Genomic DNA, 26,714 nt, shown 5'->3' with positions numbered 1-26,714 from the left:
TCATAGTAAGAAAATTCAAAGAAAGGAAATAAATAATGAAGTATCATGAATTGACTTTTTACTTCCTTTTACTTTAAACTCCCTTTTATTTTTAGACTTACCCCTTTTTTTTAAACCAAGTCATGCTAGCATGGAAAGAAATTACATTGGGGTTCGGGGTGATTTCGTCCCCGAAATTATCAAAAGAGCCTCGGACTGTCCCCATTCACTGCAATGTTAAATCTTATCCAATGTTGCAGATTTCAGGATTAGATTGTGAAAAGAAGCCCCTGAAAATAGGGTTTTCCTGCATGCTAGTATTTTTCTCAAACATGATGTATTGACTGATTTGTGATTTTGATGGTTTCTTGCAGGGTCTGATCCATGAGATTCGCATCACCAACCAAGTGATGTACCTGTCACCTCCCGTGGAAGAAGCACGCTATCAGCTCATGCAACAACTCTTCCAGTGGGAAGGTATCATCATCAACCAGAGGAGGCTAGAAAGCTCCAGATACCAGGTGAGATGATGATGACGTGGTGGTGGTGGTGGTGATGATTGTAATTATGATGGTATGGAAGGTTAGAATGATGGAAACGGTGGTGGTGGTGATGCCTTCAACTGGGAAGGTATCATTATCAGCCAGGGGAGGCTAGAAGGCCCCAGATACCAGTTGAGTTCATGATGATGTGGTGGTGGAGGTGGTGGTGGTAGAAGTGGTGGTGGTAGTGGTGGTGGTGGTGCATACTTGCCAACCATCCCGATTTTGGCGGAATCATCCCGATTTTTTTATTGCCAATTCCGCATTACGAATATCAACCCCATAATTCCGATTTTCATTAATTTTTACATTGATAATATTGAAAAAACGGCTGGAGCGAAGGTTAGACAAAACTGAAGCTTGCGGGCACCTGGATATCGCGATATCCCAAATAGCATTATTTTTCCACCAACTGAACACACTCTTGTACGTAGTTTTTCACTTTGCCTATCTCACATGGCGCGTACATTGCAGAAGCGCGTGCAAACACAGCTAGAGCGACAACACGTGTAAAGACAAAGCTACGCTGCACGCATTAAACAAGTGCATAATACGTGTGCAAACGTAAGATCCAGCTCAACGATCGTCGGTCTAATGCTAATGGCCAAAGGATATAGGGCCTGCCGGATATAGTTTTTCTGTGGAATTTTAAAGCAAAAAATTACAAATTTAGTGTGTGGAAAGTGGATACCGTCGCCAATGCATCGTTTGGATTGTGAATGTGACTGATTCCGATCGTTATACAGACAGTGCAGTGGGCAGTACAACACAGTGACAGTGTAAACCCCGGGTTATGACAGTGAGTGAGTACCGTACCGGTGCATTTGCAATTGCATAGATTCTAAGTTCATGTGTAAGTTACATGTGCATTTAGACTGTTACTAGTAGTCTGTTTTCGTGAAAAAAAGTAAAAAATGAGCAAACCCAAAATTAATCAGAAATACAAGAAGGAGTATTTTGAATCTGAGAAATATCCAGTTATTTCACTTCTATCAATCTCATCCAAATTTTCATTCAGGATATATCCAGTTAGTACAATATTGTAATGGAAATAGATCTACATGTTTTTGAAGTCTAAAAATTTGGTACAATTTCATGAAAGGAATCCTGTTGATTTTCCTGTTTTATGCTTCATTACACTTGGGACAAAATTAAGATTTTTTCTTTGTGGACAGGTAAAAGGCACTTCAAAAGTGAAGGAAAGCCCCCATTTCACATTCTAAAATTCCAAAAATGTCTAACCCAGAGCTGCCAACCATTACGTTTTTGCCGTAATCATTACGTTTTTTCATTCAAATTACGGCATTATGGTTTTTCTTTTCAAATTACGTTTTTTGACAATTTTGATAATGTGTGTACATAATTGTATGTATATGTAGTGCGTGTTGAGCCTGGTACTTGCGCGTGCGTAGTCGCCCGCCGGCCGGTTTTCCAACGCACTTTAATAATTTGATAGCGCGCGCGTACATATACGTTTATTGTTGAACATGCGAGCGGCATGCATAGCACGAATCGCGATGTATAGCGACTGGTAAATACGTCTGTAAGGATGATGATGTCATCCAAGATGGCAACCTATGATGACCAACGAAAGGATCGAGGATGATTATGTTTTGATCATCATTTGAAAGGAAATAGCAGTAACTGCGGTCTAAGGTACGATATTTCTGAATTTGATATATCTTATCTTAAATTTGCATGTAATTTCTTTCCTATAAAGTGATGTTTTATGTACAAAAAAACGATCCGAAAATCGGATTTCCGCCGAATGATAGATCTAACGCTATTGCTAATACGTTGTCTTTACGCACGGGCCAACACTCTTCAGGTGAGTGGAGCCAACGTTCGTTCTGCAGCGCAAAGCGAGGAGTACGATGAATTGGGTAGGGTAATTCCCCAAATGTAGTAAGAGAAGAGTCCATTTATAATGGAGGGGGGTTTGGAGGTTTGAGGGAAATTATTATTCCATTTGCAAAATTTTACAAAAATACTCATCATATATATTAAAGATGGAATCATCTAAAAATATTTTTCATATACTTTTAAATTAATTGTGGTGATAAAGAAATGAAAATTTGAGGCTATTTTCTTGAATTGATTATCATAAATTCCCTTCGGATAATGGTACTGTCTGGTTAATTTTCATCAACTCGTATCAAACAAAAACGATAAATTCGGCTTTGAAAAGACCTGGAAAGCTCTTCATTGTCCCCTGAAGTAATAATTCTGGGTGATATTCAACATTTATTGATAGTTTCACATGATTTATACTAGAGAGATGTCCTACTGCTTTTGGAATTTAAAAAAAGTCGGCACTGTAGCATTCAGTTTAGCAGGAATGGGAAGATTTCTTCCCCGGTTCTGGCGGCCTAGATGTCTGCCCTATAGTGCTGTCACCGCTGGGGATGATTGAGTGTGCGTGCAGTGTGATTGAGGCTGAGCTGTGCACATCGTGAAGTGATCTACGATGGGAATTTTGTGGAATGATTTTAACTTCTAGATCTATTTGAATTTTAGATTAGATTGATTTATGAATGATTTTTTGATATTTGTGGAATGTTACATGTACTTCCATTTTATGACACTTTTTTAAAGGGTACTGTTTGGCAAAAACAATGTTACTTGTGAAGAGAAGTCTGAATTGATGTGAACTTTTTTTTATTTCTCTTAGTCTACAATTTGGTAGTTTGTCAGGAAACTCAACACAAAATAATATATTATTTTAAAAGTGGAAAGGTAGCCCCAGAAAAATGGAGCCTTAAAAACGTTCACCAGAACTGATTTTGGTGCCCCTGAGAGAATTTTTTTTTCGACAGATCTTTACTCTGATAAGGAAGTGCCGGAGTAGGTTGCACTACAAAATTAAAGTCCTACTTGTCTTTTTTTGAAAAATTTGCCTTGGTGCCCTTTTGACTAGAATAAAAGTGGCCTTCATGCCCTTTAGAATGGCGTTGATGCCCCTTGAAATTTTGGGGCATCCAAGGCCACTTTGCCGGTTGCCCCAAGCTGAAAGTGCCCTTTTAGAAATGGCCTTGCCCCTCTCAATTCTTAATTCGAGCCCTGCTACTGACTTAATTAAAGTTGGTAGATTTTGTCAAACAGGCCCAAGACTAAGGGTCCAATTTGTGACACTCGGTTACTTAGCCCAGACTAGGCCTAGAGATTAATTTTTTTCAATTGTCCACTGCATACACACTTTTTGCATTGGATATTTGTCGCGTGTGATTTTAAGGTTCGTTTTAACACATTCCTTTTTTTTGTTGGAAATTCCTTTTTTTGGCCATAATGATTCCTTTTTTTGCTTGCACAAGGTTGGCAGCTCTGCTAACCATGGGCGTGGCAGGGGGGTACCCCCACACCCTTCCCCCGCAAAATGTCACACGCTCGTTACTCTGAAAAATGGATTCCTCTTTTTTTCTTCTTCTAAAGTTGGCAAGTATGGTGGTGGTGTTGGTGATGGTAATGATGATGATGATGAAGAAGTAGGTTAGAGAGATGGAAACATTGATGATTATGGTGATGATGCCTTCAGAAAGGTATCATCATCAACCAGCTCCAGATACCACATGAGATGATGATGACGATGATGGTGTGGGAGGTTAAAGGTTGAAATGGTGATGGTTGTGGTGGTGATTGTATAGTAGGTTTAGAGAGATTGAAACAGTGGGGATGCCTTCAACCGGGAAGGTATCATCATCATCCAGAGGAGGCCAGAAAGCTCCCAATACCAGGAGAGATATTGATGGTATTTATGGTAGATGAGCTGGCTCCAGTTGACAAAGGGTTAAGGATTCTCCTCTACAACAAAGATATCATGTTTTCATGTTAGAGTAACTGTTCTACTTACGACCATCTCATATGTATTCCTAATCACATAGGTTGGTGTGGAGCAGCATGAATCAAGCAAGGCACAGATCTACCGCAACCTTCTGTGCAAGCTGCCTGATGGTCCAGTAGTTCTAGAAGAAGCCTACAAAGCCATCGAGAAGATCCTCAAACGAGTCCAAGACTACGTCAAGGTCAGTCAAACTTAAACAGCTAGAGGAGTGATTCATGAAGCATCTTGCCAGTGATTTCTACTGACAAATTTGCTCTAAGCCAATCAGATGAATTGATTTCGGTAGCTTATAACAATGGTGAAAAATCTCTGTTTCTCGAAATGCTCCATTGTTTATTCTTTTGAAAAAGGATGCCACCATGTGACTATAGTAGGAGTATAGTATAATATTCAGTTATCCTTCTCCTTCAGTATTATTGTGGAGTACACATAATTCAAATGAATGTTAGCATGATTGGTTTGTCTAAAAAAGAAGAAATGCAAGGAGACCACGAAAAGCACCATTTACGGGATTACGCTTTGTGCCATTTCATGCTCTGTATTTATTTGCAGTTAATATTTAAAATCGTGTTTGCATTATTGTAGTGATTAATTTAGTGGCAGTTGACGACGAGATGCCTTCTTTAGATCATACATTCATCACCTTTGAAAGTGCATAGACTCATAAAATGGTACTTGATATGTGCTATACAAGAACTGATTATTATAATTGTTGTCATAGCATTCATGATTCTTTGGTGTTTCTGTAAATCAGGAATGGCTCCAATTCCAGTCCCTGTGGGACATGCAGCCTCACAATGTGTACGACCGGGTCGGTGAAGACATGAACAAATGGATGATGCTTCTACAGCAAATCAGGTAAAATATCAACTACAGATTTACTATTAACAAAAATTTTATGATTTTGTTCTCATGTTGCAGCTTAGTATGATTGAATCAGTTAATTTGTCTTTAGATGCTGTCTCCTTTTCTTCGGCCATTATATCTACATATCTTCTATGAAATTTGTGTACTTACATGGAATGTCCTCTTGTTTGCATTTTCTTTATTTTTCCTCACAAATAGTAAGGTACATGTCGTATGAATAATTAACCTAGATTTTTGGAGGGGCTTTTACCTTGACTAATGCGATTGAGTGATGAAGTAATGTTTGTATATTTTTATCTGCAGGCAATCTCGTACCACCTTTGACAACGCTGAGACCAGGAAGGAGTTCGGACCTATCGTGGTGGAGTATGGCAAGGTAAGGACTCCTCTAGCATTTCTTTATGGTTAACCTTTCGTACATTAGAAATATAAGTCATCTCAAATTCATTAACATATTAGCATATAAAGTTTTTTTTATAGTTTGGTTCAACTTACAAGCAGAAGCAAGCATACTGGGGAGTTGCATGAAAATTGAATTGCAATTGAACATAAACCAACAAAAAAATTTGCCTGTAATCAAAGAACTTTGGCGTAATTTTGTAACATTCAACAGACTTTCACAAATTGTAAGTGTCAAAGCTTAAGACTATTTAGTCATATTTCATTTTTTTCCAAAATGACCAAGATGAAGTTGTTACAGTAAATACTGACCCATCCTTGCATATAGCCTTCAGAGATAAATATACTATATATTTGCTGTACACCTTGTATGTGAGGAAACAATACTTCCATTCAATTCTAAAGACTTAACCTCCCACTTCCAGCCCAAAATGCATAGATTTCACTCTACCTTATCATTATTTATTATTGAATTGTAGGTCCAATCCAAGGTGAACATGAAGTATGACTCGTGGCACAAGGAGATCCTGAGCAAGTTTGGTAGCATGCTTGGTAACCAGATGACAGAGTTCCATGGTGCTGTCTCCAAGGTTAGTCCCATACCATGATATTTCAGTAGGCCCAACCCGTAGTCTTATACACTTATTCATCAGTCTGATCACTCTTGAGCGTTTTATGTTTTATTGGAGTAATGATGAGTAATGATAAGTGGTGATCTCCGATCAGTTTAAGTGCGATACTATGATGACCATTTTGGTTTGGATAATGTTAAGAATGAAGTAAATAGATAAATTTTCTACTTTCAATCTGATAAAAAAAAGGAAATGGTTCAATTGGTGATCAGCAAAGACAGTTCTTTAAAACATTTCCCTCACGTATATTAATGTGTGTATCCAAATTTTCTTCCTAAGGTGTCTTCCTATTGTAGCTACTGGTAATGTGATTTCATCCATGTTGTCTCTGTTCTGTGTTTTTAAGGAAATTTTATCCAAGTGATAGTAAATAAAAAAGGAGCTATGTAGTTACAGTCTAGCTCATTGGTGCATTATTTGACCAGCTAATTTATGAGATCAACACTATAACATTCCTGTTGGTTTCCCTCTTTCTCTTCAGTCTCGCACTGATCTTGAGCAGCATTCTGTGGACACAGCCAGCACATCCGATGCAGTCAGCTTCATCACCTACGTCCAGAACCTCAAGCGCAAGTACCGTGCCTGGGAGAAGCAGGTTGAGGTATGCTTCGACATCCACATCCATATACTTTGTAGAAGATTTACTTTTTTAGTTTTTAGTTTTTGCTACCACTTCACAGACGTTTCTGGAACATTGAGAATCTATTGTCAAAAGCCCTTCATGACAAAGCAGCCTTTGTTGAAAATCAGTGAATCAAAACAGCAGTGTCTTCCTGGACTCTAGACAAACAGCATATTTGCAATTTTTTTGCCTGCTCCAAATCTTAGGATGATCAGCTGTCCCAGTTCATAAATTTTTGACAATGACCTCTAAGTTGTTAAATGCGATTTGAAGAGCATTTACAATAGATTCTCAACGTTCCAGAAATCATCTGCATAGTGGTAATGGTTGCAAAAATTTGCTATTAAATGTTATACTTGTATTATGTGTTAATTTGTATTAATATTTATCAAAGAAATGAGTGCCACATGTCTCTACAATGCTGTCACATTTATAAATACAGCACTATATCTAAGTGTTTAAACCACAAGACTGAATGATTGTATAACCATCATTAAGTACTATTGCTTTTTTTGTTCAGTAAGTTTTGAAATACAGAGAATTACTATTGATAATTTGATCAGTAGTGCAGTAAGAATTGATAGAAAATATGAATGGGCAAACGTATGAATAGACCTCCAATGCATACTTGACGAGCTTAATATTGTCTTGAAATTCTAATAAACCTACATTATACTATTATCTTTGAACAGAGCTACCGAGGTGGCCAGAAGCTGCTTGAACGTCATCGCTACCAGTTCCCAACCAACTGGCTCTACGTGGACAACATTGAAGGAGAATGGGGAGCGTACAATGAGATCATGAAGCGCAAGGAAGCAGCTATCCAGACACAGGTACTGCACACGCATTATTCTGACTTTAAGATTACATTTTAAAGGTCAAGTCCACCCCAGAAAACTGTCGGTTTGAATTAAATGAGAAAAATCAAACAAGCTTAATGCTGAAAATTTCATCAAAATCGGACCTGAAATAAGAAAATTATGATATTTTAAAGTTTTGCTTATTTTTCACAGAAGAGTTATATGCACAATTCAGTGACATGCAAATGATGGACTCAATGATGTCCTCCACTCACTATAATTTTTGTTTTTATTGTTTGAATTATACAATATTTCAATTTTTACAGATTTGACAATTAGGACCAGCTTGACTTGGATGCCCGTAAAAGCAGTATGCTTGTGATTTTGGGTTACTTGGAAAAAAGGGTAGAAGTAATATATCATGTCTGGAAGAAGAAAATAAAATGGATGAATATTAAAAAAATTAGAGAAAGTTGTAGTGTTGTAAATTATTCTGATGACTGATATAGTATACATTTGATTGATTGTTACAGGTTGCCAGTCTTCAGATGAAGATTGTAGCTGAAGATAGATCCGTAGAAGCTAGGACTGCTGAGCTCCTGGCCGAGTGGGACAAGGGCAAACCTATCCAGGTATATATTAAATTTCTTAAGCCAGCCTCACACTATGTGATACGCTGCAATCTGATTTTGGTTATAAATCGTAATGATAAAATCATTTAATTCTCATGATGTTTGCTAATAAAGTCTACCTGAGTCTACATGATAATACACTCCATATGACTTTTGCGTGAAGCATTACATCTTAAAGAAGGCCAGATCAGTTTCAAGTCTTAGACGATCACAAGAGTGTGCCGATGTCACAGTGACTTGGAACGCAACATCTTATGCCAATGCAATATATTATCAGGATAGAATCAACGATGATAACGTGACAGTTGAAAAAAGGTGAAAGTTTAGGTGTTGAAAGAATTTAGAAATTGCGATTCAGAATTCAGGACAATTCTATTCATATGATTGCATTTTTTACCTCTGTCGTTATTAACCAACGCAAATACAATTTATGTTGTAATATCGTTTACTGATGATCATGCTGAATATTTCCATAGGGTGACCTGAAACCCGACGCAGCAACCAACAGCTTGTGGATCTTTGAGGGCAAGTTCACACGCCTCAAGGAAGACCGGGATAATGTAGCCAAGGCCAAGGAAGCTCTGGAGCTCCAGGAACTTGGTGAGACTTCTTAATTTCTTCAGCTCAGTTCCATTCAATTTCATTTATTCTTACAAGACACAATTATCACATAATCAAGTAAAGCATAGACAGAACATTTCTAATCAAGACATTTAATGAGAATGACAATCGGGTGGGGAGAAAAAATCTTTTAAATGGTGACTCTTAACATGCGAGTAAGAAAATCTCAGATTTCTTTATTGATTAGAGTTTGATTACAATAACATGCAGTAGAATGATCGAAGAGCTAACAGGGAAATCAATAGGTTTCTGTTGATTGGTAGCCTTCATGAGTGACCTGATGATAAGGTCTATCACCTGTCTTGTGGCTCTTGGATCCTCTTCAAGGTAATTATTTATTTTAAGTCTGCACCTTGATGTCTTTCGTGCTGAGGAATTACCCTTATGTTGATTTTGACCAGCAACTTCCAAATAGTATTGGCAAATATCTTTAAGCTTTTAGCGTTGTAGTATGTAATATATAAAGTCATGTAACTCTGACTTTAAGCTCTTTATAACTGGTGTTGTGTTCAGGTACCGTGAGTGCCAGTGAAGAGAGAGTCCAGGTAGCACTAGAAGAGCTCCAGGATCTCAAAGGAGTCTGGTCAGAGCTGCAGAAGATCTGGGAACAGATCGATGAACTCAAGGAGAAACCATGGCTCTCCGTCGCTCCTCGCAAGGTAAGTCGTCATGTCAGTCAGTCAAAAGTCCCAAGTCTTTAGTCTGGTTTTCTTTCTGTGGAACAGGGGTGGCCAGATTCACCTCACCACTGCAGTAGTCACCCCTTACCATCTTCCTCTACTTTGCATCATTCAGTGCATTCTCCATCCTCAATCCAACTGTCCTACTCTCTTCCTCCACCTACTTCTCCAAGGTTTTCCTTAGGCACCCCCTCCTCAAATCAACCACTTCTCACTCTAAAGCTCTTCAGCCCTCAGTACATGTCCATATCATTTTACCCCATAATTTGGAATAACTTCAGGAAAACATAGGAATGCCATGAAGTGTCTATGTAATGAAATAAAGTCTGCCCATTTGTTGAAAATTCCTATTCTAATGGTGTGTATTCTGATGTTTTGTTTGACAGCTTCGTCAAAGCATTGACACCCTGACCAATGGACTGAAGGCCCTTCCATCGAGACTCAGGCAGTACTCATCCTATGAACATGTCCAGAAAGTCCTCAAGGGATATGCTAAGGTGAGGACTTCTTTTATTGTTTGCTATCAAAACAGCTATATATACAATATATCACCTCTCTCTTTCTTCAATCCATTAGTAAAACACTGACACACTGGCATGGTACTCATTAATTGTCACCTGTATGTTTAATTTTGTGAGATGTCTGTAAATGAACTTTGAGAAATGCACAATGCAGCAGTATAATTTGTTTAACTTTCACATACTTTTATACTGCGGTCATTCTATGATCTTTAACATTATCATGTCTTTCCATTAATGCCCACGGTCAAAGCATTGATTATGATCTGAATAGTGCAATGTATGCATTAAAATGATTTGTCTATTTATCTAATGTGTACTTGGTAACAAATATGTCATAAGCCATAGGCATCTTCAATTTAGTAGAGTTCATAATGATAAGGAAGTGTAGGACAATTCCATAGAGTAATTAACATTTTTTTTTCATTCTTACTTCACTTAACCAAATAACAAAATTATTTTGTAAAGTAAGAGTAATATAAATATGTGTTTGTGATCTACAGGTGAACATGCTCGTCACCGAGCTCAAGTCTGAAGCACTGAAGGAACGTCACTGGAAGCAGCTGATGCGCAAGCTGAGGGTCAACTGGGTCCTATCTGAACTGACCCTTGGACAGATCTGGGATGTAGATCTTCAGAGGAATGAACCCATCGTCAGAGACATCATCATGGTAGCTCAGGGTGAGATGGCCCTGGAAGAGTTCTTGAAACAGGTAAGAACTTGATGGTTTTTATGCAAATAGTTATTAGAACAGGTGTAGAGAACTTCAAATAACCTGTCTATCTTTCTGAGTTGTTATATCTGTCTTAAGTCGAGATTGCCTTGGTATTAAGCAACAAGACATTGACACTTCGAAAATACCTGCATTGTAAAGCATTGAATTAACAAAGAAATTGTTACTTCCACATTGATCTGACTTTTTTATTGTAATTTTATGTTACACATCTGTTACATACACTTAGAAAGTTTGAAATGAACCATGTCGTGAAATATAAATGAGCTTTGTGGAGTATTAGATATTCTGTTGTTAATAGGGAAATGCATTCATTTGTGTTCATAATTTGTTTTTCTCCATAGGTGCGTGAATCATGGCAGAGCTACGAGCTGGACCTCATCAACTTCCAGAACAAATGTCGCATCATCAGAGGATGGGACGATCTCTTCAACAAAGCCAAGGAACACATCAACAGTGTGGCTGCCATGAAGCTATCTCCCTACTACAAGGTATGGTCTTGACATTCATTTGTGCCATTCTGAATCCCCCTCCCCCCTTCATTTAGTTTTTGGCAGTTCCATTAAATAATCAACTTTTTGGTGTGTCTGACCCCACTTTCTTTATTAAACTGCCAAAGCCATGATACTTGGAGGGTGACACTACTTTTGCACAGGCAATAATTGCTCCTGGCTTTATTTCGTCTAAGATATAGGGTTAGGGTTGCATTAGGGTTTTATGTTAGGTCTAGGGTAAGGTTTAGGATAGGGTATAGTGTTAAATCCAGGGGTGAAGTTGGTCATTCTATTAGTGTGTATAATTTACAGCAGAGCAATTGTTCCTGGAGCAAATGTTTTGGAACTGATTTCTAGAGCATTACAGCTTTTCGTATGAACTAAAAATCAGAGACAAACCATTTCAGGAAGGTCCCTTGAGGAGTGGGTTGGGTGTTCATGCTTTATGGAAGTATTTGTAAATATGTATGATACAAATTGTGAATGTAAACATGGAGACTGGAGTAGAATGCTCTAATATTGGTGAGTGTAATGCTATGATTGCAGAGGTTGTCAGAACCTTGTTGTAAAGCTAGTATCTCCTGTTTTTTGCAGGTCTTTGAGGAAGAAGCACTGACCTGGGAGGAGAAGTTGAACCGTATCAACGCTCTGTTTGATGTGTGGATAGATGTCCAGAGACGATGGGTGTACCTAGAGGGTATCTTCTCAGGATCTGCTGATATCAAGCATCTACTGCCGGTAGAGACACAGAGATTCTCAAGGTATAACATTGACATTGTCAAGCCCAGATTGCTGGGACTTGTTTTATAAAACATGTGATTAAAGTATTTGCATAACAGCTTAATTTAAAGCTAATAAAATCATTCAATATATTTGGCAGATAGTAAAGTTGTTGTGAATTTGTTCTATAACAAGTCCTATGACGATGTGAAAAGAAGATGTTAAGTTCAGGTTATCAAATATATATTATGTAAATAAAATAACCCAACAAGTATTTCGATTTCTTTGAGATTAAGAAAAATGCAAATAGATGTGTCCATAGTTAACTGATAATCATGTTGTTGTTGTTGATGATGATGATGATGTGTTATTTACCCAGGGTAGCCACACCAGCTCTTATGAAATGTTCTCCTAGCAATGTAATGTTGGTGATGACTTTGTGTCATGCCTTTCTTGTCGAAAATATAAATCAAAGAAATTTGAATAATTGTTTAATACTGTAGAGCTCTTTACAAAGGTAACAGTTTGATATTTCTTTGAATCCACAGTATCAGCACCGAGTTCCTCGCTCTGATGAAGAAGGTATCCAAGGCACCTCTTGTCTTGGATGTGGTCAACATACCTGGAGTACAGCGCTCCCTGGAGAGACTGGCTGACCTACTGGGCAAGATCCAGAAGGCTCTCGGAGAGTACCTTGAGCGAGAGAGGGCCTCCTTCCCAAGGTCAGTTTTAAATTCATTTTTTTCCTGAATTACATTTAGTGGGTCATGCTACTCTATCACGTAACATAAAGCTTAGTGAGTGATTTAGGGGCTGACTTCTGAGATTGAATGCATTTTATATGTTGTGTTTGTTCAGTCATAAAAATCAGCCTCATAATCAATTGCTATAAAACCATTTGTTAATGTGGACCTGGATGTGAGTACATATTTGCAGAAGAAGCCTTATCATACTCATGAGTTTTCATTAAAATCTTATGTGTTATTCAACACATCTTCAGTTTGGTTTGATTTAACTTATCTTTCAAATATAATAAGTTGATTTCTATTGAGTGTTCACATTGTAATTTTATATGAATTTTCGCATATACTTTTTTTTTCTTTCTTTCATAGAAAGATTTTATTAAAAATCAAACACGAAAACAATTCAATTTCCAGAAAAATCAAGAAGCAAACATGTATATACTTACTTTTCCAATATTTATTTTCATTTTTTCGGTTTGTAGTATTCAGAGAGTGGTGGAAATGCATTACATTCAGAATAGTTGAGTTTATACTCTCGGTTTCACTTTATTTCTTTACTAGATTCTACTTTGTAGGAGATGAGGACTTGCTGGAGATCATCGGTAACAGCAAGAACGTTGAGAAACTCCAGAAGCATTTCAAGAAGATGTTTGCTGGGGTATCTACCCTCAATCTGAGTGAGGATTGCACTCTAGTCCTCGGTATCGCATCACGTGAGGGAGAGGAGGTAAACATTTCTTTTTGCTCAGACCACTTTGATTAAAAAATGATAGAATGGTCTTCTTTTTTGTTGGGGGGGATGGGGTGCAGTTTTGTTTGTTTATTCCTCACCCATAACACTCAATGCAGTGTCATTGTGGGTTGTAATTTGATAGCTATTAATTTTTGATAGCTATTAAATTTTGCCTCCGACGAAGATTCTGCTAGGATCGAAAGCTTAGGACTCTTTTTGACTTTCTAAGCTATTAATTTCCTTAGCTACTGTGTGTAGATTTAGTGAATTGGAAATGATATGTGCTCAGTAGATAATGATGATAGTGGTGATAATAATAATGTTGATGTTGATGATGATGACACTTGTTATTGAAAATGATTTTGATGATGATAAAGATGCTGTTGATGACGGTGATGTTGATGATGATGATGATGATGATGATCTTGATGATAGTGATAATGATTTTAATGATGTGCTGATGAATATTTTTCAGGATTTAAGATAAAGAGAGAAGGGCTTCCAAGAATAAAGTGATGAATTAACCACCCAGAAATTCTGAAGTTAGCATGAGTAAGAATGAAGAAAAATGGGTTTTTGTTGTGCAAAAAGGTTGATTGTTTTATTGTAATGCCTTACCTTTAATGGAAGGTGTGGTATCAATTTTAATGAGTTTTCATATTCACCTTGTGATGTTATAGGTGGTCTTCAAGACACCAGTTTCCATCAAGGAGCACCCTAAGATCAATGAATGGTTGACCTTGGTAGAGAACGAGATGAGAGTCACGCTGGCTAAGAGTCTAGCTACTGCTGTATCAGGCATCGCACAGTTCAAGGAAGGAGACATCGAACCGGAGAAGTATCTGACATGGGTCGATCAGTATCAGGTAGGTCAATGGAGTGTTTCATAATATAGATTTTCACTCACTATTTGTTATAAGCTGTTGAAATTCTTTCATCAGTTTGGCTGACAGTGAAATTTACCAGTAATCTTCAACCAAAATATGCTACTCGTTTTCCTGTTGAATTGCATTGGATTGATAAGAATATGAAGGAAATGCTAGGGTTTTTTTTAAAGAAGTTTCAATAACTCAAGTAATCTACCACTCTTAACAGCTTTGAAAGTAATCATAGAAAGAGGAGATAAGTACTTGTTCATATTACATTTCTAGTTTGCAGGAGTTAAGTAATGCAGTCTTTGGTGAATTCCTGAGTTAATTGGTAGTAGAATGAAACCTATACAGTGGTGCTCAAAAGTTAGTGAACCCCATCAGAAAAAGAACAACTTTAAATTATTAACATTCTGCCATGTTTTAGATGTGTAATTCTAAAGTCAGGTGATAAGATATTGCATTCAGTTAAGTTTGTTTTTCTAGACTTGCAGAACATTATAGTGCTGTTGTATACATTAAACATTCATCATGAAGGAATGTATTTTATGGTGGGGCTCTCTAACTTTTGAGCACAACTGTATAATAATTACCATCAAAGAAAGACAAGACAAACTGTCATTATGAGTAGGTGGTCTTATGGACAGGGTCCTTTGATACATGTTTCAATGGGGAAAATTATGCAAGGGAATCCAGACTGGTGGTCTTTATGGCCATGTCCTTCTCTACAGGTGCTTGCTAAAGTTATGTTGACTATATATATATTCTTGTTTTATATAGGCCCAACTGGTGGTGCTATCGGCCCAGATCTCCTGGTCAGAGAGCACAGAGAAAGCTCTAGCAGCTGTAGAGAAGGCCGGAGGTAAGGACATGAAACCAGTAGAGGGTGTCCTACAGACTGTCAACAAGACCCTTCAAGTTCTAGCTGACTCAGTCCTTCAGGAACAACCAGCTGTCAGGAGGAAGAAACTTGAACATCTGGTAAAAACATAAAATTTTCTCTTTTTATCTTAGTAGTTCTACAGGCAGCATAAATTATTTTTTACGTCATTTTCACATACTCACATTTTTAGTTTTTCCCGTCTTGATTATTTCAATATTTAGTTCTATGCCAATTTTACTGTTTTATGCTGTTTATAAAGATTTTGAAGGTGTACAAGTGACTGTGAATTTTGAAATGTGTGGTAATAATAATTCATATTAGGTTCTACTTCATCTTCAAGTGTTTCCATCAAATCATTTTGTTGAGTATCATGGACAAAGTTTCAAGTACATTTTCCTCTAATATTATTTCATCTAAATTATATTGATCCTTCTAGATCACCGAACTGGTCCACCAACGTGACGTGACTCGCAAGATGATCCAGGACAAAGTCGCTGGACCCAATGACTTCCAGTGGCTGTCCCAGATGCGTTTCTACTTCGATCCCAAGCACTCGGATGTACTTCAGATGCTGAGTATCCAGATGGCCAATGCCCGCTTCAACTACGGTTTTGAGTACCTAGGTGTCCAGGACAAGCTTGTCCAGACACCACTGACCGACCGTTGCTACCTGACCATGACACAGGCCCTTGAAGGACGTCTGGGAGGATCACCATTCGGTAGGTTCAGTAGTTTCATTAAGATTATCCTGTTATCAGTACTATGAATAATTGGAACATGCTCTCAGACATATATGTTAACATGCTAAACTGGTGGAAGTTTTTTCCCTGTCCATGGGTTTGTAATTTGCAATTGCCCTTGAAATGGAATGAAATGAAGAGATTAATGTGAGTACCTCATCCATTATTTTTTTTCTTCAAAATTTATTACCTGTAGGTCCTGCTGGAACAGGAAAAACAGAGTCTGTCAAGGCACTTGGACATCAACTGGGTCGCTTCGTCCTTGTCTTCAACTGTGATGAACGATTCGACTTCCAGGTAAAATTTCTAGTGATATTTCATTCACTTACCTTTGAGTGACATTGAGAATGTCTTTAACCAAATCCAAATAAGTAAACTGTTAAAATTGAATGTAAAGGTTCTGTCTCCATATGATCCTTACCTCAGAATCGTTAAAAAAGTGACCATTATACACATATTTAATTCTAAACTTGAAATAATAATTCTCAAAGAAAATCTAACCTGATAATGATGAGTTGATCAGTAAGGTCTAATAGTACCTTCACGGAGAAACTTTGAATGATCATTTAAAAGCCTCTGCTTTCTTTTCTGTTATCTGATTGTCACTTTGACCCTGCTAAAAACTCTCCTGAATTATTTATATCACAGGCTATGGGTCGTATCTTTGTTGGTCTATGTCAAGTTGGAGCGTGGGGATGCTTTGATGAGTTCAATCGTCTTGAGGAGAGGATGTTGTCAGCTGTCTCTCAACAGATCCAGACCATCCAGGAAGCTCTCAAAGAACAGCTCTTGGATGGCAAGAAGGGTAATCATCTCATTTTCATTTTCTGTTTATTTTATTCCCAATACAAGTCTTGTTTGTTTAATAAAATATGTAGTGCTTCATTAAAATATAAATAAGAATTTATCATTCCTATTTTTATACTCACAGACAAATTGCACCTCTCTATTTTACCTTTGTTTCATTTACTGTGATCCTAAATAACCCCAAAAAGGAATGACCAAATTAAAACTGAAACATTGTAATAGTAGTACCAAGCGAAATAAGACAAAATGTAGAAAAAAGGGATATGGCAATTCGTTTCTTTTCTCAGTGGTATTGTGATTTCATGTTAATTCTCGAAAATTGTTATTTTTTTTACCTTAGTACTTTGAAGTGAAACTCTGCATTGGATACTTATTTACATCCAAAATTTTTATCCATTCCATCATCAACCTTTATGAATGTGGAAGTGTAATGTGTAGTGGTTCTGACTCACCTTGGAATCCTTTGGCAAGGTGTTGATTTATACTCTCCACCCAGGTATTAAATAGGTACCCGGTGGGATGCTGTTGGCTTAGCTCATTGCTAGAATCCTGTGATTAGAGTAATGACATATCTGTAAAGCCCTCAGAGACACCAGTCTTATGCGGTATTATTGTTATTATCATGAATTTAGGCGAACAGATCTTGGTGGAGCTGGTTGGCAAACAAGTGAAGGTCAACCCAGACATGGCCATCTTCATCACCATGAACCCTGGTTACGCTGGCCGATCTAACCTACCCGATAACCTCAAGAAACTCTTCCGTAGTTTGGCCATGACCAAACCCAACCGTCAGCTCATCTCACAGGTCATGCTCTACTCACAGGGATTCAGGACCGCTGAGAAGCTCGCCTCCAAGGTTGTGCCATTCTTCCAGTAAGTTATTTTGCTTCTATCACAGTTCAAAAAGTATTTTGTTATAAATTACTCACCGGTCTATGATCACAGTTGTAAAGTATTACATTAATATTTAATTTGAGTCTGCTGACAACACATCCTTTATAATAGGTCTTGTTTCCTATTCTATCTCAGAAGTTCTTGAGCAAACAAACAACAAAATTTAAGAGTGATCCATATGCAATGAATGCTAATTTGAATTGCAACAATTGGTTGAAATCTTTAAAATTTACAAATGACCATTTAGGATATACATGGTACTATTATAACATATTCCATTCCCTTGGTTCATTTTAGTAGTTATTAGGTAGATTCATTGTTGCCATTTTTCACTGACATTATCTGTCATGGTTAGATGTTTTGTACTGTAGCAATAAATGAATGGTATGGAAAGTTGTATGGCTAAACAAGATTTTTCATCCTACTACTTCACAGGCTTTGTGATGAACAGCTGTCGTCTCAGTCTCACTATGACTTTGGCTTGCGAGCCTTGAAGAATGTACTAGTGAGTGCTGGTAATGTCAAGAGAGATCACATCCAACGTGTCAAGGAACAGAGAGCCGAGAGAGGAGAGAATGTGGACGAAGGCTCTATCACAGAGAACCTCCCTGAACAAGAGGTAATGGTAATAATCAGTAACATAGATTCAAGAATGTAGCCAATGAAGAGTGTGTAATGTTAAGGTTAGGGTTTAGATCACATCCAATGTGTCAAATTGGTTTGTCAAATTTTACTCGATCGGCAGCATTACTGTTTTATTAATGTGAAGCACATCACTTCAATAGATCCTTTGCAGATTTCTCTGAAAAATGCACTTTAATTTTCACAATGTGACATGTGTGTCACAAGAAGAGCTTTCATCAATTAATAAAACAATCTCAATTCCTTTCTATGTATGTACATTTTCCTGTATAGATCTTGATCCAGAGTATCTGTGAGACGATGGTGCCCAAGCTGATAGCTGAAGACATCCCATTGCTCTACAACCTACTCTCGGACGTATTCCCTGGTATCTCCTACACCCAAGCTGAGATGAAGGGACTAAGAAGGGAATTGGCCAAGGTCTGTGAAGAGATGCATCTCACTTATGGCGAAGGAGATGAAATTGGAACATCATGGGTTGAGAAGGTAACAATTGCTTCCTTTATCATCTTTGAGAATATATTTGAAATCGTATCTGTCTACAGTTTTTGGAAGATGTTGAAGATCATTACGTTCGTACTCTTAGAATAAACCTGGAATATTTTACAAATGAAGATTTCCTTCTGTTTCTCATAATGTTATTCAATCCGAAAATTTGCAATGATAGATTTTATGAGAAGCAATATACCAAGCTTAAATATGATTTCACTCAAATTTGTTTCTTGCTACAAAGTCTGTGCATTAGATATATTTTCATTGTGTATATGATTAAAGTTGTCTCCATACATTCAATTAGTTATTACTTATTTGAATATACTGGTTTTGGAAAGAATTGTCAGCTTGCTGAAGTCCAAGAGCATGACACAGTCTAGAGATCATTGCAGATTTGAATTCTTGCTTTTGAGCTTTATGAAATTGATGTGTTTCTATCAAACTTGATGTGTTATACAGGTTCTACAGCTGTACCAGATCTCCAACCTGAACCATGGTCTGATGATGGTAGGCCCCAGTGGTAGCGGTAAGAGTACGGCCTGGCGGGCGCTGCTCAAGGCTCTAGAGAGACTTGAAGGCATCGAGGGTGTGGCACAGGTCATTGATCCCAAGGCTATCTCCAAGGAAGATCTCTATGGTACATTGGATCCTAACACCAGGGAATGGACAGACGGTCTCTTCACACACTTCCTCAGAAAGTAAGAAAGGCTTATGGGAAATTTGCATGTTTTGTAATAGATGCGCCACCAACGTGCATTATCATGAGGGGCCTAACTTTCAGTGTGGGTTGACAACTTGATTTTCCCTATAGGCTTATAGCACACGGGTGAGAATTGGAGAATTAAAGAAATATTTAACTGAACAATGAATCCCAAGTGGAGGAAAGAGTAAGGATTACTACCAGTGTGATCAAGGAACACTGATGTTTGAATATAAAGGTTTGTGAAAGAGAAACATTATTGCCCGAATTCACAAAGGTGGTTTTGAAAACCCACGGTTGAGTCCATGGTTTATGCAGATTTCCTGTATAAATCACGCCTAATTTAGCGCGTATCGGGCGCGTGTATAAAGAATGTCTAATGCTGATGCACGCTTTTGTCACAGTGCGCCAAATTGACGCCTGTTACCATGGTTATCTACGCTATTTTATTCATGAGTCCACTCTTCAAACAGTGCTAAATTAGGCGTAATTTATATAAGAAATCTGCATAAACCATGGACTCAACAGTGGGTTTTCAAAACCACCTTTGTGAATTCGGGCCTATGTGAAAGAGAAACCCAATGATTAATGCATGGTGTTGAGTATGTATTTGTTGACCAGTGTGGCAGTGTCTCGGGATTAATGCAAAGGGATGAAATCACGATAAGGGTGCAACTTGCACCCATATATCATGAAACGCTTAAATTCCATCAGATATATATGACCAACCCCCTGTATGTGGGACATTCCTGAGATTATTGATCTTGTTTTATAAGGTCATATGAAAAGTTGCAATGCTCTCAAGTTATCATGGCTTGAGCAAATCATGAAGTTTGCTAAGAATAAGGGAAAAATGGGGGCTGGGCGTGCAACAGGGTGATTATTTTATGGAATTGCCTTCATTTATCTCATTAATTGTTCTTTAACTTTAATGAAAATACTATGTAGTTGCAAATACACATATTTTGCAGGTGTATGGTATTTTTTTACGTGGTGTGATACTTAGGAAATAGGAGAATGGCAAAAGTGATAATTATCATGGTGCTATATATTTAACAGGATATTGATAATTAGAAGAAAGTAGAGAAGACAATCCTTGAGAAATCGAAGATGACACTGTGAGTTGAATCAATAAAATAATGGTTCAGAGAATCTTTCTTGTTTCTTTCGTAAGATAGAAATCATGCTCATGTTATAACTCCTCAACAAGATTGAAGACAAAATCCTATTACAGTTTAGGTAAAGACGTTATTCATCTTTTGTATCTAGGATCATTGACAACGTTCGTGGTGAGATCAACAAACGTCAATGGATCATCTTTGATGGTGATGTTGACCCTGAATGGGTTGAGAATCTCAACAGTGTACTCGATGAGAACAAGCTACTCACCCTACCCAATGGAGAACGTCTTGGCATACCTCCAAATGTAAGCTTGATACTATCAAATACTCATCTCTGCAAACATTTCTAGGGAGAGCTTTTGGTATTCACTACTGATTATTATTTGTGTCTCACATTTTAATGTATTAAAAAACTATAGATGCAGAGCATATGAATACCATCTATAAAGAGTTAAATGGGGAAATTATAGCATATTGATGATATTGTCATTATAGAGATCGACTGGGAGGGGTCAGTGATTTTAGTCTAATTCATGCTGAAGTACCACTGCGCATGTGATATTCAACATTTTATCTCATTGACTAACATATGATTGTGCGCGACCCATGTGCATTATCTGACCAATGCATTGATATGTTATATATCACAGGCAACTGGGAATAAAGTGTGATATTTCGCCAGACTTCTTGTATATGAATCTTTTTTGTGTAGGTGCGTATCATGTTTGAGGTCCAGGACCTACGCTACGCTACCCTGGCTACTGTCACCCGTTGCGGTATGGTATGGTTCAGTGAGGATGTGCTCAGTACTGAACTCATCTTTGAGAACTTCTTGACCAAGCTCCGCTGTGTACCCCTGGAGGAAGGAGAGGATTCCTATAAGGGCAGAGAGGCTGGAGATAAGGAGGATGTACTATCACCCGTCATGCAGGTCAGTAGAAAACTCTATAAGATGACGAGGTGGATCTTCATGATACGATTGGTCATGCATGCACACATGACCAGCCATTCATTTGGTGTAACTTTTTGATTCATGAGTAGTCATTAGTAAAGTATGACTGCTCATGGTTTTGAGACAACAAGAGTTTATCAATTTGCTTGATCATTGGAATAATTATTCACACTTTTTACCTTTTACACAGTACAATCACTAGAGTCCAATCATAAGAATTGGTCTAAAGGTTCCTGGTGTTTAATATTCACTAATGGCGTTGATGATGTGTGCGTATTTTTATATTTAAGCCTACCTTCATTTGCATGAATGATGCACATATTTTTGTTGCTCTCATATTGTGACCATTGCCCTACTTTTGTTATATCTATACTTAATAATCACTTGGTTTATGCTTTTTTTTTCACTCGTATAAGAATAAGCTACTCTGGATACAAATACAAGCAAATACCCTTGTTTAAACCAGTGCAATGTTAAATTGGACATACAATTTTTTTTTCATGGATTAGGTTTGATTGAGTTTGTTGCATCTGGTACTGATTCTTATCTTTTATTTCTTAATATTTACAAATGTGTTTCAAGGTTAAGAATAAAGAACCAGATAGAGTAATCTTGCATGCTCTTTTTATCAGGTTCAAGTTGACTCTGCAAATGTGTTTGGACCTCACTTCAGCTCCGATGGTGTGGTGATACGATGCTTGGAGTACGCCGCTAAGCAAGACCAGCACATCATGGACTTCACTCGCTTGAGGGCGCTAAACTCTCTCTTCTCAATGCTTCATCAGTGTGTCCGTAACATCATCCAGTACAACCACACACACAGTGACTTCCCCATGCAGGTCAGGATGGAATAATATTACAAAGTTTAGAAATGTTTTGTGTGATATTATATTACTATACTCTTTCACTAAACCATTTCTATTTAGTCGTGACAAAGACAAAAAGTTGATGTATCACTAGCCCTTAGGTCACAAAAGCCATGATTTCTTAGTTGTGCTGCTGGAATTGAATGGAAATGATGTAGTTGTAGTTTTTTTTTGTTTTTTTTGGGGGGAGGGTGGTAGATTGCTTTCATTTGTAACTCTGGATATACTTACATTTCTTTTGCCGAATAAAATGATGAGTATGACGATGATGGTGATAATGATAATCATAATGATGATGATTATGATCATGATGATATCAGTTTAAAAGAACAATGAGAGTATATGTTGATGAGCATGAAATAAGATCATTCAGTAACTTTCCATCATTATTGAATGTCCTACATATGTCCTATCCAAACTCATACCCACTTCATCAGTGAGTGTCTATTAAATGATATTTCAATTTCTCTTCCTCCCCCTTACAGCAAGATCAACTAGAGAAGTATGTATCCCGCTACCTGATCCATGCTCTCCTCTGGTCATTCACTGGGGATAGTAAGATGAAAGCAAGACAGGAGTTTGGTGATTTCATCCGTGGTATCACCACCATACCTCTACCACCTCAACAGACTGTACCCATCATTGACTTTGAGGTAAATACATGTACCTTGGTGTCTTTTGCATGATCAATCTAAATTAATCAATATGATTTGGGAAAATTATATTAATGGCTTATTATGATCAAATTTTGGTACTGAGAATCTTCTGTTTTCGTAAGTTACCAAATTATTACTAGTTTTGGAGAACTGAGATTTGAAAATGTTTATTAGCATTATCATATTTTGTATTATAACATCATATTAATGATTTAAAAAAGATTAATTATACCCATATAGCCACCCTGGTGATTACATTTATTGAAAGTAATATTTGGTGTGTTACTTTTTCAGCCAGAACGTTGAACACATTGTGCTTCACTTAACTTTGGTGTGATGAATGTGTACCTGGCAGGATTGATACCATATTTCTAGATAAGTGGCACTATACAAATGCCTACGATTACCATTAAATACCTTTCCGTAAGGGTAGACTCAAACATCTACTTATTTCTCTCTCTGAGTCCATTAAAGTCTGACACCTTCCTCCACTTGCCAATGTCCTAATGCTCTCTATGACCTCTTCTATTCCTAGGTATCTATATCCGGTGAATGGGTTCCATGGCAGTCAAAGGTACCTCAGATTGAGGTAGAGACTCACAAGGTAGCTGCCCCTGATGTTGTGGTACCTACACTTGACACTGTTCGTCATGAAGCACTTCTCTACACCTGGCTAGCGGAGCACAGACCTATGGTGCTTTGTGGACCACCTGGTAGTGGAAAGACTATGACACTGTTCAGTGCTCTCAGGGCCCTCCCAGACATGGAGGTAGGTTCTTACATTTGTTGGTAAATCAGTAGTCAAAAAGTTGTATATCCAATTTTGTCCTTTGTTTGTTAAACGGGGTGTCCAGATCTGGGGGGTCAGATTCACCTCACACTCAAGGCAAAACTCTTCCCCTCTCCCTCCACTTTGCATGTTTTGATCCTTCTACTCTTGTCCATGTTTTCTTTGAACATCTGCTCCTCTTTGAACTGCCCACTTCAAATTTAAAAGACCTTCTTCAAACATGCCTGTCATCCCTCTTACCTGTTGTGATAGCAGTTTATTGATATTGAAGTTTCCTTTATTAACAGATAGCTAATTATTCTACAGCTTTTAAAAAGACAGTTTTACACAAAAATAATAGTGAAAAAGGGGTATCTCATTGTTTAGAAGTTTGATAATAAACATCAGTAATGATTCTTGACTGTGTAATAATATTATCAGGTCGTCACTAAACTGAGAATCTAAATGAGTTAAAACACCCATTTCCATCTTATTACCAGGCTATATATGCACATATGTGCACGGACGAAGCCCATTGTCTACTGGTACCAATTCCTCAAAGATAATACAAAAAAATTGAATTATAAATTTCTGATGGTTAAGCAAAATGTCCAGCTGAATTATGTTTCAAAGGAATTTGAGAATATGATATTGTTTATATTGTATAGGTTGTTGGATTGAACTTCTCCAGTGCTACCACCCCAGAGCTGATGCTGAAGACCTTTGATCACTACTGCGAGTACAGACGTACTCCTAATGGAGTAGTACTAGCCCCAGTCCAGCTGGGCAAGTGGATTGTAGTCTTCTGTGATGAGATCAATCTACCGGACATGGATCAATACGGTGAGAAAATAACATGATTTTGTTTGTGTTTGCTAGATTATGGAGTATACGTTGAAGTTTTTTCATTTTCCAAGTGCAGCACTTATACATGTATATTTATGAATGAAATTAAATCAATTTTGTGTCTGGATGTATTTAACTGATACTGAATTCTAAGAACTATAGATTAGCTTATCTGGGGTAATATTGGAGTGCCTTGAGTACCTACGTGTGCTATATGATTATCATTATTATTAACTTAAAGCAATAACATATCATATGTCAGATTAAGAGGAAAGGAGGAAAGGGTATCAATGAAAAAAGCACTTGATTATAATATTAGACAACAATAACTATGTATGGGGAGGACACTTTATTGGATGTCAGAAAATTAAGAAGATATTTACTTAATAAAGTTGAGAAAATATGAGTTAGGAAGTAAAGATTAATGAAAGAAAGGGATCAGGAGAAATTTGATGGATCTTTCATTGACTGTATTTTGTGTTAAATCAACAGGAACACAGAGAGTGATCTCCTTCTTGCGTCAGATGTTAGAGCACGGTGGCTTCTACCGAACATCAGACCAGGCTTGGGTTAGGTTTGAACGCATCCAGTTTGTCGGTGCTTGCAACCCTCCAACAGATCCAGGCAGAAAACCACTATCACACAGGTAGGTACCTTCCAAATGAATTGTTCTGGCTTTGGTTTTGATACAGATAAAAATGTCTATGAAGACCAACCTAGGGAGATAATGAAAGGCAGTCTTTATGACCAGGGGAGTGTTTCACAATTTTTTTTTCACTGACTAAATTACTTTCTGCCAATCAAAATCAATGATTTATTGTAGCTTATAACAATGGACTATTTGTTCCATGAAAAAGCCCCCTCTCCCCATGTGGTCTTTGTAGACAGGTCCCTGTAATACATGTTTTTTATGCAAGGAAATGATTCGGCTAATTTTGATATTTTTTTGTGTGAATTGCCCTTAGCTCCCGTTGAAATTAGAGATTTAAATCTGGTGTAAAAATATGTCTGATGTTTATTTTACTTCTAGATGGTCAACTTATGCAAGATTAATTGTATGTTCTTTTGTTATGGTTACAGGTTCCTGCGTCATGTGCCGGTAGTATACGTGGACTACCCAGGCCCAGCATCACTGACCCAGATCTATGGAACGTTCAACCGTGCCCTGCTCCGTCTCATCCCTAGCCTGCGAACCTATGCTGAACCTCTCACCAATGCTATGGTGGAGTTCTACACAATCTCACAAGTAAGTTATGGTGTTGATCATAACATAGTTCATCAGAATTATTTCAAAATTATAAACAAACAGTCATGTGGGCATGTGATGGATTCATTCTTATACGGAATGTATATGTCAGAATAAATTTGAACAAAGTTGTTGTTAAGAATATTTAGATGTTGTAGATGATTCCTTTTTATACGGTTCAGTAAGGGTTGCACAATATGATATTCATATATTGTGTCAATCAAAACTTATATACAAGATGGACGATATATCGCGTCTCACTGTAGTATAAAAATTATGTCTTTTGATCTATGTTTCAGACATCAGCAATAAGTCATGTCATACACTAACCCATCCCAATCCAATCCATCCCTGCAATTCAATATTTTTTACTGTTTTAGGACAGAATATATTCATATCAGGTAGATAAATTGTTATGCCATTGTCAACTCTTGTCTCTGTATTTCAGGAGCGCTTCACCCAAGACATGCAGCCTCACTACATCTACAGTCCTCGTGAGATGACCCGATGGGTGCGTGGTATCGTTGAAGCACTGCGCCCTCTAGAGTCTCTGTCTGTAGAGGGTCTGGTCCGCATCTGGGCTCATGAGGCTCTACGTCTTTTCCAAGACAGGTATGCATTTCAAATTATTTCAATCAAAGAAAATTGAAGTGTAGTATGTTGGGATACTAGGAGAA

At 37.6% G+C, this 26,714-nt stretch overlaps 1 protein-coding gene across 1 annotated transcript in view; it reads left to right on the top strand.

Moving 5' to 3' along the window:
• The window catches only part of LOC129265276 (cytoplasmic dynein 1 heavy chain 1-like), an 80,282-nt gene that overhangs the window by 17,495 nt on the left and 36,073 nt on the right, over nt 1-26,714 (top strand). The window contains exons 18-51 of the mRNA XM_064102507.1: nt 354-500; nt 4,400-4,540; nt 5,114-5,217; nt 5,530-5,602; nt 6,105-6,215; nt 6,739-6,858; nt 7,572-7,712; nt 8,213-8,311; nt 8,788-8,911; nt 9,446-9,591; nt 9,999-10,109; nt 10,634-10,843; nt 11,209-11,355; nt 11,953-12,119; nt 12,627-12,800; nt 13,383-13,548; nt 14,235-14,420; nt 15,204-15,404; nt 15,743-16,025; nt 16,243-16,343; nt 16,695-16,851; nt 17,486-17,726; nt 18,183-18,366; nt 18,663-18,875; nt 19,341-19,579; nt 20,851-21,007; nt 21,415-21,633; nt 22,287-22,493; nt 23,006-23,173; nt 23,712-23,945; nt 24,614-24,788; nt 25,284-25,437; nt 25,872-26,037; nt 26,486-26,649. Of these exons, the coding sequence (XP_063958577.1) occupies nt 354-500; nt 4,400-4,540; nt 5,114-5,217; nt 5,530-5,602; nt 6,105-6,215; nt 6,739-6,858; nt 7,572-7,712; nt 8,213-8,311; nt 8,788-8,911; nt 9,446-9,591; nt 9,999-10,109; nt 10,634-10,843; nt 11,209-11,355; nt 11,953-12,119; nt 12,627-12,800; nt 13,383-13,548; nt 14,235-14,420; nt 15,204-15,404; nt 15,743-16,025; nt 16,243-16,343; nt 16,695-16,851; nt 17,486-17,726; nt 18,183-18,366; nt 18,663-18,875; nt 19,341-19,579; nt 20,851-21,007; nt 21,415-21,633; nt 22,287-22,493; nt 23,006-23,173; nt 23,712-23,945; nt 24,614-24,788; nt 25,284-25,437; nt 25,872-26,037; nt 26,486-26,649 (5,630 nt within the window). The remainder of the gene's footprint in view (nt 1-353; nt 501-4,399; nt 4,541-5,113; nt 5,218-5,529; nt 5,603-6,104; nt 6,216-6,738; nt 6,859-7,571; nt 7,713-8,212; nt 8,312-8,787; nt 8,912-9,445; nt 9,592-9,998; nt 10,110-10,633; nt 10,844-11,208; nt 11,356-11,952; nt 12,120-12,626; nt 12,801-13,382; nt 13,549-14,234; nt 14,421-15,203; nt 15,405-15,742; nt 16,026-16,242; nt 16,344-16,694; nt 16,852-17,485; nt 17,727-18,182; nt 18,367-18,662; nt 18,876-19,340; nt 19,580-20,850; nt 21,008-21,414; nt 21,634-22,286; nt 22,494-23,005; nt 23,174-23,711; nt 23,946-24,613; nt 24,789-25,283; nt 25,438-25,871; nt 26,038-26,485; nt 26,650-26,714) is intronic.

Source organism: Lytechinus pictus, chromosome 7 (assembly GCF_037042905.1).
Source record: "Lytechinus pictus isolate F3 Inbred chromosome 7, Lp3.0, whole genome shotgun sequence".
NCBI classification, from domain to species: Eukaryota; Metazoa; Echinodermata; class Echinoidea; order Temnopleuroida; family Toxopneustidae; genus Lytechinus; species Lytechinus pictus.
The sequence above is the reverse complement of the archived record's forward strand: the minus strand, read 5'-3'. Positions and strand labels throughout refer to the sequence as shown.